The sequence below is a fragment of the Bubalus bubalis genome, chromosome 6, assembly GCF_019923935.1.
Source record: "Bubalus bubalis isolate 160015118507 breed Murrah chromosome 6, NDDB_SH_1, whole genome shotgun sequence".
Lineage (NCBI taxonomy): Eukaryota > Metazoa > Chordata > Mammalia > Artiodactyla > Bovidae > Bubalus > Bubalus bubalis.
Genome location: NC_059162.1, coordinates 77606584 through 77620239, shown reverse-complemented (window position 1 = coordinate 77620239; position 13656 = coordinate 77606584). Strand labels below are relative to the sequence as shown.

Here is a 13656-nt window from a genome sequence, read left to right as displayed (position 1 = left end):
CTGACTGGCATGAAATGGTACCTCATAGTGGTTTTGATTTGCATTTCTCTGATAATGAGTGATGTTGAGCATCTTTTCATGTGTTTGTTAGCCATCTGTATGTCTTCTTTGGAGAAATGTCTGTTTAGTTCTTTGGCCCATTTTTTGATTGGGTCATTTATTTTTCTGGAGTTGAGCTATAGGAGTTGCTTGTATATTTTTGAGATTAGTTGTTTGTCAGTTGCTTCATTTGCTATTATTTTCTCCCATTCTGAAGCTGCCTTTTCACCTTGCTAATAGTTTTCTTTGATGTGCAGAAGCTTTTAAGTTTAATTAGGTCCCATTTGTTTATTTTTGCTTTTATTTCCAATATTATGGGAGGTGGGTCATAGAGGATCCTGCTGTGATGTATGTCAGAGAGTGTTTTGCCTATGTTCTCCTCTAGGAGTTTTATAGTTTCTGGTCTTAGGTTTAGATCTTTCATCCATTTTGAGTTTATTTTTGTGTATCATGTTAGAAAGTGTTCTAGTTTCATTCTTTTACAAGTGGTTGACCAGATTTCCCAGCACCACTTGTTAAAGAGCTTGTCTTTAATCCATTGTATATTCTTGCCTCCTTTGTCAAAGATAAGGTGTCCATATGTGCATGAATTTATCTCTGGGCTTTCTATTTTGTTCCATTGATCTATATTTCTGTCTTTGTGCCAGTACCATACTGTCTTGATAACTGGAGACTTTAATACCCCACTCACACCTATGGATAGATCAACTAAACAGAAAATTAACAAGGAAACACAAACTTTAAATGATACAATAGACCAATTAAACCTAATTGATATCTATAGGACATTTCATCCCAAAACAATGAATTTCACCTTTTTCTCAAGTGCACATGGAAGCTTCTCCAGGATAGGTCACATCCTGGGCCATAAATCTAGCCTTGGTAAATTCAAAAAAATAGAAATCATTGCAAGCATCTTTTCTGACCACAATGCAGTAAGATTAGATCTCAATTACAGGAGAAAAACTATTAAAAATTCCAACATATGGAGGCTGAACAACACGCTGCTGAATAACCAAGAAATCACAGAAGAAATCAAAAAAGAAATCAAAATTTACATAGAAACGAATGAAAATGAAAACACAACAACCCAAAACCTGTGGGACACTGTAAAAGCAGTCCTAAGGGGAAAGTTCATAGCAATACGGGCATACCTCAAGAAACAAGAAAAAAGTCAAATAAATAACCTAACTCTATACCTAAAGCAACTAGAAAAGGAAGAAATGAAGAGCCACAGGGTTAGTAGAAGGAAAGAAATCTTAAAAATTAGAGCAGAAATAAATGCAAAAGAAACAAAAGAGACCATAGCAAAAATCAACAAAGCCAAAAGCTGGTTCTTTGAAAGGATAAATAAAATTGACAAACCATTAGCCAGACTCATCAAGGACGATTTTAAAATAGCAATGTGCTTTTCTTTTTCAAGTTAAATAAAGCACTAACAAATAAATACGAATAAAAGCCCACATTCAAGTATCTCCTTTAATGCATGCCTTTCCTCCTTTATATTCCTTTCAGAAATTCCCTATAGGATCTCCCCAAATTCACATCCCATAGACAGCCTGCAGCCCAGAGTGACATATGTTCTGTGGATGACAGCCCTGACAGCTGCTGGTGAAAGCCCCCAAGGAAATGAAAGAGAATTTTGTCTGCAAGGTAAGAACCACCCTTAAAGAGGGCAAGTCCACTGGATTCCTCCATAGGAGTATACTCCCATTATGTGATAAGGAGATTATCAGACTTTCTTTAATTTACTAATTATTTGCTTGCTGCTACACCCTTGTGTTTGCCGTGTCCTCTAACCAGAGTGCCCTACCATTTCATTATCTGCTTGGAGACAGTCTCTACTCAGTTTTCAAAACTTAGCAAAAATGTTGCCTCCTCCAGAAAGTCTTCCCAAATGCACATCCATATTTTCTTCATAATGCGCTACGCTTGACCCCTATTCAAAACTCTGAATCCAACAGGCAGGAACTAGTGTCTATCACTTATTATCAAGGTCTGGAACACCACCCAGCACATAGTACTTGTCCTCTGATGAAAGATTCAATGAAAGATGAGCATAATCCCAACAAGGATACATGTCTTGCCTATTGTCCAACTCTTTGCAACTCCTTGAACTGCAGCACCCCAGGCTTCCCTGTCCTTCACTATCTCCCTGAATTTGCTCAAACTCATTTCCATTAAATCCATGATGCTATCCAACCATCTCATCCTCTGTTGTCCTCTTCTCCTCCTGCCCTCAATCTTTCCCAGCATAAGGGTCTTTTCCAATGAGTAGGCTCTTTGCATCAGGTGGCCAAAGTGTTGAAGCTTCGGCTTCAGCATCAGTCCTTCCAATGAATATTCAGGGTTGATTTCCTTTAGAATTGACTGCTTTGATTTCCTTGCAGTCCGAGGGACTCTCCAGAGCCTTCTCCAACACCACAGTTCAGAACCATCAATTCTTTGGCAGCCATCTTTATGGTACAACTCTCACATCCATACATGACTGGAAAAACCATAGCTTTGACAATATGGGCCTTTGTCAGCAAAGTGATATCTCTGCTTTTTAATATGCTGTCTAGGTTTGTCAAAGCTTTTCTTCCAAGGAGCAAGCATCTTTTAATTTCATGGGTGAGGTCACCATCCACAGTGATTTGGAGCCCAAGAAAATAAAATCTGTCACTGCATCCACTTTTCCCCCTTCCGTTTGCCATGAAGTGATGGGACTGGATGCCATGATCTTACTTTTTTAAACAACTTTTGCATATCAGATAGTTATCATGCTCAAGGCACTGTGTTAAGCACTTTGCACACTGTATTTTGTGTGCGGGAAACTTTGCACAATAACCAAGTAGCTTAAACAACACAGATTAATTTCCTCACAGTTCAGGAGGCTGCAAGTCTGAGAACAAGGTGTCAGCAGAGTTGGCTTCTTTTGAGGGCTGTGAGAGAATCTGTCCCACAGCTCTCATCTCACATCTGGGGCCAATCTCTGGCTCCTGGTTCCTCTGCCTTTTCTAAAACCAGCTTGAACATCTGGAAATTATGGTTTATGTACTGTTGAAGCCTGGCTTGGAGAATTTTGAGCATTACTTTACTAGCGTGTGAGATGAGTGCAACTGTGCAGTAGTTTGCACATTCTTTGGCTTTGCCTTTCTTTGGGATTGGAATGAATCCTTTTCCAGTCCTGTGGCCACTGCTGAGTTTTCCAAATTTGCCGGCATATTGAGTGCAGCACTTTCACAGCATCATCTTTTAGGATTTGAAATAGCTTAACTGGAATTCCATCACCTCCACTAGCTTTGTTCATAGTGATGCTTCCTACTTGACTTCGCATAGGATGTCTGGCTCTAGGTGAGTGATCATACCATCATGATTATCTGGGTCGTGAAGATCATTTTCATCTAGTTCCAAATAGGGAAAGGAGTACATCAAGGCCGTATATTGTCACCCTGTTTATTTAACTTAAATGCAGAGTACATAATGAGAAACGCTGAGCTGGATGAAGCACAAGCTGGAATCCAGATTGCCGGGAGAAATATCAATAACCTCAGATATGCAGATGACACCACCTTTATGGCAGAAAGGAAAGAACTAAAGAGCCTCTTTATGAAAGTGAAGTGAAGTGAGTGAGTGAAGAAGAGAGTGAAAAAGTTGGCTTAAAGCTCAGCATTTAGAAAACTAAGATCATGGCATCTGGTCCCATCACTTCATGGCAAATAGATGGGGAAGCAGTGGAAACAGTGACAGACTTTATTTTGGTGGGCTCCAAAATCACTGCAGATGGTAACTGCGGCCATTAAATTAAAAGATGCTTATTCCTTGGAAGAAAAGTTATGACCAACCTAGATGGCATATTAAAAAGCAGAGATATTATTTTGCCAACAAAGGTCTGTCCAGTTAAGGCTATGGTTTTTCCAATAGTCATGTATGGATGTGAGAGTTGGACTATAAAGAAAGCTGAATGCCAAAGAATTGATTCTTTTAAACTGTGGTTTTGGAGAAGACTCTTGAGAGCCCCTTGGACTGCAAGGAGATCCAATCAGCCCATCCTAAAGGAAATCAGTCCTGAACATTCATTGGAAGGACTGATGATGAGCTGAAACACCAACACTTTGGCCACCTGATGTGAAGAACTGACTCATCTGAAAAGACCCTGATGCTGGGAAAGCTTGAGGGCAGGAGGAGAAGGGGATGACAGAGGATGAGATGGTTGGATGGAATCACCGATTCAATGGACATGAGTTTGAGTAAATTCTGGGAGTTGGTGATGGACAGGGAGGCCTGGCATGCTGCAGTCCATGGGGTCACAAAGAGCTGGACACAACTGAGCAACTGAACTGAATTGAACTGAACTACTCCAGTCCGACCTTATCTTAACTAATAGCCTTTGCAATGACCCTATTTCCAAATAAGGTCACTTTTTGAGGAATTGGAAGTTAAAACTTCCACATATGAATTTCAGGGTGGGAGGACACGATCCAACCCATGTGACACATACTTTCACTCATTTGATCCTGACTGCAGCTGTGTCACATGCCTATAGCAGGCACACTGCCAACCACTCCATAGGAAATGAATGCAGGAATGAGGGCCTAGGGCATCTTTTTATAGGTATGAGGTACAGAGCGATGACCCAGGGTCATAGAGGTGGCAAGTGCAAGAACTGCAAATCAGACTCAGATTTGAGTTTAAGTTGAATTTGAATATGTGACGAAGTGGCCCAGCTAACATGGGTTTCTCTCCTACCAGCTAAGTTACACTGTTCTCTCTGGCAGTGCCTTTTACATCTGCTCCAAGCATAAGACAAGCTATTCTTGTTTGTGACAAGGACTACCAAGTTAATCATTCAGGACCCTATGCTAGATACTTCTCCACTGGAAAAACTGACAACTCATCTCCCAGCACTCCCATGAAAGTCAACTTGTGAGCAGTTAATTGCATTAAGGACTCAGCATCTTTCTGCTTCTGGTACTCCAGACTTGTCCCATCTGCCCAGAAAGCAAAGCAGATGCTAAAGAAATGTCAGACTGTGCCAGTTGTGTGGGGTGGTAACAAGGCTGCCAGCATTAATTCCCCTATTCAGCCCTAGGAACAACCCTTCTCATGGGAGTAGCAGGTCTCTGGCCGCTAGTGCCCCCTGCACGCCCTCCCCACCCCAACCTGTTCTTCCCTCTCTCAAAAGAAGAATCTTTCTACAAGATCCCTGTTGCTGACGTTCTACCTTCTGTTGCAACCCATCCATGTCTCCCAAGGACTTTCAAGCTAGAATTCAAACTGCTTTGTTACCAGTCGCTGCATGACCTGGTCCCATTCACCTGTCGAGCTCCATCCTCTGCCACGCACTCATCATTTGTACTAGAAAGCAAGACCAGACTATCTGTGGTTGCTGAAGCACTCTCTGCTTCCTCCTTCCATGCCTAGTCTGCTAGTCTGTCTGCACTTCCCTAGCTTGTCCGCATAGCTGACTTCTAGGCATCCAGCTCTAAACTTTTGACATCCTGCCCTTGGGGAAACCTTCCTGAGCTGCTCATGAAACCATTTCCCATGTTGTTTTCTGCAACAGGGACTCATATATGCTGTTTTTACATGTATCCCATGGCATCATGGCTTACTGTTTACATGTTTATACATCTGTCATGTGGACTATCTTCATGACTTCTTGCAAAGCCCATGGCCTATTCATCTGTGTATCCAGCATTTAACCTGTCCTGTTACTTGGTTTATACTGAATAAACGTTGGATGAATTAATATAAAATTCCAATACATAGTGAAATATTGTTTAAAGGAAGGAATCAGAACAATTTCAAAGACCCAAGTTAGAAGGCTTATTCAGTGGCTTGGTAAAATTAATAGCTACCATTTCTTGAGGCCTTCTATGTTCAGATAAATGGCTCTGTGCTTTAAATACACCATCTCTAATATTCACAACAACCTGTAAGGTAGATTTTATCATTCACCATTTATAGATCAATTATCTGAGGTCCACACATCAGCCAGTGGCAGAGCCAGGACCAGACTCCAGGGCTTCCAGGTCACAGCCAGTGCTTTGTATACCACACTCCCTTTCCCTCTGCCCCTAGTAGAGGAAGGAGCCCTTGTAGGATTGGAGCTCCTCTGTTAGAACCATAGAATTGGCCCCTTTGTGCCCTTTCTCCCTAACTGAATGGGCAAAAGTGAGTCAGCCTTGTTCCTGAGTCCAGATACGCAGGAGCTATAAAGCCCAGGGAGTTCACACAACTGTCAGTATTTATTTATTTACTCATTTACTTAGCTATGCTGGGTCCTAATTGCAGCATGCAAGATCTTTAGTTGTGGCATGTGAACTCTTAGTTGCAGCATGTGGGATCCAGTACCCTGAAGAGTGATCGAGTAGGCCCCCTGCACTGGAAGCACGGAGTCTCCGAGCCACTGGACCACTGGGGAGATCCCACAGTCAGTATTTAGAAATGTTCACTGAGGACATTTCTAAACTCATTCTAAACTCAGTCACAGGGTTTGCTCACTTTTTGCTGCTGCTGCTAAGTCGCTTCAGTCGTGTCCGACTCAGTGCGACCCCATAGACGGCAGCCCAGCAGGCTCCCCCATCCCTGGGACTCTGCAGGCAAGAACACTGGAGTGGGTTGCCATTGCCTTCTCCACTTTTTGCTGCAGGTAAAGCCAATTGGAGCACATTTGTGGCACCAAGTATCTGCATGGCTGTCATCATGGTAGGCGTTCTCTCAATGCGTTGCTTCCGACAAAAGTAAGTTCATTACACCTGCCAACTTTGGTAAAAGTTGTTTGTTTGTTTGTTTCATATAATAGCTGTTGCTGCTATGGGTCAAAAAAATGGTTTTCTCATACATTGTTGGTAGCAGACTAAGTATATTCAGCTTTTTAGAGTGACAGTATATGTTTAACTTTTTAAAATATTAAACCTTTCCCCTAACAATTCTAACTAGAAATTTATTCTGAGTATATCATAGGTATATACAGATATTTAGTGGCAAATAGGTTCACTGAAGTGTTATTCATAAAAGGAGAACAATTGGAAGCAAACTAAATGCCTGACAACATGGAATTGGATAAATAAATCACAATATATTTTATGCCATATAGCATACTATGCATTCATTAAAGATTATGAATCATATGAATATTTGCTATATGGCATTTTAAAAAGCAGGTTGTAAAACAAAATGTACTTTCATTTAAAAAAAATAGTGCATATACACATGCACACAGACATGTGAGATGTATTAGTGAGCATTAGATTTGGTTGTATATAACTTAAAAAGCCAAAATAGTATGACAGATGAGCTAAGCTTCTCACTCAGGTAAAGGAAGTAAACTCAGGTAACGACTGGTGTAGGAGCTCCCTGGTCATCAGGGACCTAGGCTCCTTTTTCTGCTGCACTGTCCCGACCTTGGCTTCTCTCCTCGTGGTCCTCATGAGGCCCTCATGAAGTTCACCTCAGGGCCCAGTGGCTGCAGGGACTGTGGCCATTGGGCCTACATTCTACAGCTCCAGGGAGAAGGAAGTGCCCGTACCTACCTCTTCAGGAGTCTTCATGTGAAGAAGTCACACGTGACACTTTTTGTTACATCTCACTGGCCAGAAGTTGATGAGGCAAGAGATGCTTAAAACTGTGACTTTTTAGCTGGGCTTCTTGTTGTCCCAGTAAATCAGGGTCCCCTTCCAAGAAAGAGGGGAAAACGTGTACTGGATGACAGTTAATATACTCCTCCCCAAGGATATACACTAAAACATTAATGGTGGTTATAACAGGGGGATAGAATCATAGGTGATCTTAGTTCTGTTTAACTATAGTTTCTAAAATTTCTTTAAACATGTACCACTTGGTATGGAGAATTTTTTAAATGAATTAGTTATTCAATAGTTTTCTTCAGATGTTGTGTAAAGTAGAAGATGTAAAGTAAAACTACAGTAGAAAAGTCATTTTCTACTGGCCATTGAACTTGTTTGAAAGGCCTTCCATTTATTAAAGCTCTCTCATATGTGATACATATTTCAAAGCAGAGCTCTTTTTAGGTAGACTTTGAAAAAGTTGAACTCAAAGAGTCAACTAGAATCCCATGCATCCTCCTGAGGGAAATAGTATCAGTTAGGGTGGAGGCATCTGCTGTTAAAAAATAAATAAATAAAAGAACCTCCAAATATAGTGGCTTTAATAAAATAGCTAATTTTTCTCCCATATAATTCTAAGGTGTGTCATCTGATTGGTCATCAGCTCTGCTCCACACAGCCATTTAGGGATCCAGTTGTCTTCCATTTTATTGGCCCACAATCCTTTGGGTACTTTCCTCATCTGCATGATCTATACTAGGTCACAGGAACCTTTGCTCACATTTCTTTGGGGGAAAAAAACCTAGTCACATGGCCTCATCTCATTTCAAAGGGCTAAATACATCGCAGCAGCTCACTTTTCTTATTAAACAAAGTTTATTAAAGCCACATCTTTAAAACTGCTTCATATTGCTCTTGAATTAAAAAAAAAAAAAGGCGAAATAGTTAAGTCATGTGCATGTAAGAAACACTTTTTGGATTTTTTTTCTTCCACATCATAAACTCATTTTAAAGTATCTTCAAAAACCCAGAGATGTGGAAAGAAATAAAAGACCTTCTGATCACCAAATACAACTACTGTTGGATATTTCCATATGGTATTTTTTTCTTGGCTTTTTTTTTTTTTTTAAGCTTGGTTATGTCCAAGCTGTTTATGCCACTTGTATCCTGTTTTACTCTTTATTTACTTTTAGCAAAACAGTTTATTTCCCATTACAAGCTCTTTATAAACATTCTAATTTACTAAATAGTAATCTCCCCAAGGGTATTGACCATGTCCTCTTATTTGCTGTTTTATCCATGCAGCATGTGGCACTGTGCTGGTCATGCATTAGGGATTCAGTCAGTGTCTGTTGAATGAGTACTTGGCTGCTCAGTGATAGCTAAACATCATACTGAGGGAAAGTTCCATAGTTTATTTAGCAAACCCTAAGTGGTTGTGGCATGAGCTTTATCATCTGTCCAGACTTCATAGAAAACTAGTCCAGCCTTAGGTGAGGCAACATCTTTCTCCTGCAGTATTTACATTTTATTCATTTGCATAATCCTGCACTGAAATCACTTCACTAAGAACCTGTGTCCCATGCCACTGTGTGCACACTTAACCAGATGTCATGTTGTCTTTTCCTGCAGGGTATTTGTTCTCCTTTTGGCCCTCAGACCTCAGTGGTGTAGCAAAGAAATTCCAGATCCAGCAAATAGCACTTGGGCCAAGAAATATCCTATTGTGGAGGTAAGGTGTAAAGCCATGGTGGTCAGTTGATGGGGTGCTAAGTCTCCCATTGTAGCTACAGGGAAACCTAGGTGCTTAGATCCTGTGAATAAGCTGCCTATCATACCAGGTTACCAGCTGAGTCATCACCCCCACGCATAGTAATTTTCTGAAGCTTATGTGTGCATGCTCATTCAGTCGTGTCCAACTTTCTGCAACTCCATGGACTGCAGCCTGCCAGGCTCCTCTGTTCATGGGATTTTCTAGGCAGGAATGTTGGAAATTTCCTACTCCGGGGGATCTTTCCAACCCAGGGATCGAACCACATCTCCTGCATTGTCAGGCGGATTCTTTTATCACTGAGCCACCTGGAAAGCCCCTGAAGCTTATGACCAAGACTAAAAATCCAAAGCTTTCCATTCCTATCTGTGCATTATGTTCCCCTCCTCACCTCAGCTTACTTCAAAAAAAGATTTAAAAAGCAAGTGTATTTGGTGAGCGTTGGCTCATCCAAATTCAAGAGCACTGAAGCTTTTACTGCGATGCTCCCAGTCCTTTGTGAGCTTAGAACAGATAGAGCCCAGACTATTTTGGTCTTGGCAGGAAGCCAGTAAGTCATTCCATTGTGCAAGGAAAAGGTTTTAAGGCAGGAGAGGTTGCTCAGCTAGCACAGGAGAGTGCTGGGAGTAGAGGACATGCAGGGACCTGCTGCCACACAGTCCCAGGAGGGGAAAGCAGCTCACAGCGGGTGAGAGGTCTCTGGCCAAGGACCTTGAAGTTGAAGGCATCTGAATGCGGAGCCAGAATATGCACTGAAGGGAAATAAAGGGGAACGGGGGCGGGGGTAGGGGGGGTATGTTCTTCCCATCACCTGGGGCCTTAGCAGCCCCACACTCTCACGTCTTAGAGCCCGGTTCCTCTAAGACTCTTCCTCTTCAGTCACCCATGCATTCTCTCATCCACACCCTTTCTCAGGCCAAAAGACAGTGGTACCAGCTGCTCCTCAGGGAAAGAGCTGGTCCCGCTATGTCTGCCTTAGTAGGAATTTAAGTCACCACAGTTTAATGCCTTTGAAATAAGGCCACCTCCGCCACTTACTATGTCAGTGATCCTTGAGGAGCTTGTCTGATGACATGAGCCCTAGTTTCACCCTCCATAAAACAGGAGTTGACAATATCTCTCATATATATTGTTGTGAAGACTAAATCAGATGCCATATAAAGCACATGGATCATACAAGGCAAAGATCATTCATTTTCTTCTCAGGAAGATTTATTCTTTAAGACTTCTTTCTCTGTTGAGGAGTTTTGTCCCTGTTAAGTTACAGTAGCAAGAACAGTATAATAATAACAATATATGTATGTATGCATGTATATGATGTATATTTGAGTATTTATAATGTATAATTATATAGTATATTATGATATGTAACAATATTACACAACAATATGTTTACATATAAAATATAATGTACATTCTCTATGCCAGGCACTGTAAAAAAATTTTCATGTATTAACATCTAACCTGTACAACAGCTTTATGAGGTTATAATGTTATTGTCCCCATTTCTCAAATAAGGAAGCTGAGGCACAAAGGACTCAGTAACTTGTCCAGTAAAAAATTTTCATGTATTAACATCTAACCTGTACAACAGCTTTATGAGGTTATAATGTTATCATCCCCATTTCTCAAATAAGGAAGCTGAGGCACAGAGGACTCAGTCACTTGTCCAGTGTTAGTTGACTAGTAGGTGGATCCTGGGTTCACATATAAGTAGGATGTGCTGTCTGCCATTATACTTTTAAATGTTCTAAAAGATCTTCAGCACAGGGTGAGGGAGGTGTTGCCAGCAGTCAGCGCCTCTGAGCTGAAAAGACTAACTCAAGAGGTGTTCCCACACTGGACCCTCACTTGGAGGCAATATTGTAATGACCTATGGGAATGTACTCAATAAGGATGCCATTGCTAGTATTAGAGGGGATTCAGGTACCAGGAGTTGAATTAGCTGAGCTCTAAGGTCTTTCTCTTCCAATGCTGAGATGCCATAGTCCCATGTCCTGAAAGCCTGAAATAGCACAGTGGGGAGCAGCTCTGGGTCAGTCACGGACACCTGGCTCCCACGCTGGCGGCTTTGGTGTCATGGTCTCTATTTGCCACTGCCTGGGTGTGAGGGGACACAGAGGCATACAGAGCCACTGAAGAGCCCATAAAAAGCTTAGAAGAAGAGGTGCTGAGATAAACAAAGGGTTAGAGAAAGTAACACAGGTAAACAATAACAGAAATTGCCACACACATGCCCGAAGTTGTACACTATGAGTATTTTCATTGCAGCGTTATAAATAGAAGCCAAGCATTACATAATGTAACCTGCCACCAGGGGGCCAGGTTAAACATTTGGGTATATCTGTACAGTAAGGTTATGAAACTACTAAGAACAAAACTGAGATCTGCTGCTGCTGCTGCTAAGTCGCTTCAGTCATGTCCGACTCTGTGCGACCCCAGAGATGGCAGCCCACCAGGCTCCCCCGTCCCTGGGATTCTCCAGGCAAGAACACTGGAGTGGGTTGCCATTTCCTTCTCCATGTATCTAAATCTCTAGTATATTTAAAGGTGAAAAAAAGCAGTTTGTATTAATTGTCTAAAGTGGATTCTCATTTGTATAAAAGGAAGATGATTATACACACACACTCTCCAACATGTGCACAGGATATTTCTGGAAGCCTAAATATGAAACTGGTAGTGGTGGTTGTCTTTGGGGAGGCGGTTGAAGGCATGAAGGCCACTTAATTTTTATTACAAATTCTCTTTGAACAGAAAAAAATTTACAAGACTATGTCCCTATATTTCTTTTGCAAAAAAAAAAAACCAAAAAACCCAATAAATTAGAAAATTAAAAAAAAACCAAACATGCCATTGCCTTGTGGCAGCCTCAGAACCCCATGTCACCAAACCCTTGCAGGGGTAGACTATTTTTAAAGGCCCAAACTGCTCTCCTGGTGACAGGCTGGGACAGATATCAGAAACCATAGTCTTTTACCTCCAACAAAATGTGCTTTGAGTTATCAGACTTTACATTCCCCTGAAAGTGAAAGTATCAGTTGCTTAGTCATGTCTGACCCTTTGCAACCCCATGGACTGTAGCCTGTCCATGGGGTTCTCCAGGCAAGAATACTAGAATGGATTGCCATGCCCTTCTCCAGGGGATCTTCCCCACTCAGGGATTGAACCCAGGTTTCCTGCCTTGCAGGCAGATTCTTTACCATCTGAGCCACCAGGTAAGCCTCCTACCATTTCGTAAAATGTGGCCAAAAAGACATGGTCTTAAAACTCAAGAGGAAAAGGCCCAAGCATAAAGGGAATACTGGGATGTTATCCATTTTGAGCTTGTAAAAGCTTAAAATAGTTCCTATGATATACCTGAGTTATTACTGGTCCAAGAGGCCTTGCCCCGGGACTTGTCAGCCAGGGGGCCTGCTTTGTAAAAGTTCTGAGGTACAGCCTCTGTTGGTACTGCCAGAACTGTCAAAAGGCAGAGCCTTGCCTTATGAATACAAAGTGATCCTCACTCTCTGTGATCCTTCCATAGCGGTGGTTACAGTGTTTTGGCAGCTGCCAGCCATGTTCCAAGCCAGACCAATGTGCCAGGGCTAGTTTGCTTAGCGATAGGAAAAGACAGGCTCTGGAAAGAAAAGTACACACCTACCCAATGGCTGCTCAGGGCCCGTTGTAGAAGTCTACCCTGAGACAGCATTGTTACTCACTTTGGGGACACTTGCCATGCTCGAGGCAAGGGAGGGGACATCAGTGACCAGTATAGATCATACCATTCTCGCACAGCTTGGCATCTTACAGATAAGTGATTCAAAGGCCAGAGAGGTGTATTGAGTTTTCCCAAGCTGTGGATTCTCAGAGCTGGGATTAGACCTCAGGATTTGCCCTAGACAAAGGCTAATTTTATTATCCTCCTCCTATAAGATCTGGTCCCTGCTTGCAGCTGACAGACATGTTTTGGGGTGGGGGTAGGGGTGGGTTATGCCTTTTTTTTTTTTTAGTAACAGTATAAAGCATCTTGTGCCAAGAACCCAACAGCTGGCTTCTTTGCTGTTGTAGGAATCCAGTGTGGGGAACAGTCACTAGGGGCTTCCTGAAAGTGGGCTTTGGAGCTCTGCTTCAGATAAATCAAGCAGGCAGCATAAAAGAAAGTTTCAAGTATGGGGAGAGCCCAATAATGCCTATAAAAAGAAATGTTAATAGAGTGCTTAAACTTGGACTCAGGAATCAGTAGTAAGCTTGGAAAGGAGATGTAACCAACTAGATGTTGAGAAAGAGCAAGAAGAGTAACACACAAAATTA

At 41.8% G+C, this 13656-nt stretch overlaps 1 protein-coding gene across 3 annotated transcripts in view; it reads left to right on the top strand.

Annotated features, from left to right (window-relative positions):
• IL12RB2 (interleukin 12 receptor subunit beta 2) overlaps positions 1-13656 on the top strand; it is an 88684-nt gene that overhangs the window by 73222 nt on the left and 1806 nt on the right. For all 3 annotated transcript variants that reach the window (XM_025288498.3, XM_025288497.3, XM_025288499.3), the window contains 3 exons: positions 1555-1692; positions 6677-6767; positions 9225-9324. In XM_025288498.3, the coding sequence (XP_025144283.1) occupies positions 1555-1692; positions 6677-6767; positions 9225-9324 (329 nt within the window). The remainder of the gene's footprint in view (positions 1-1554; positions 1693-6676; positions 6768-9224; positions 9325-13656) is intronic.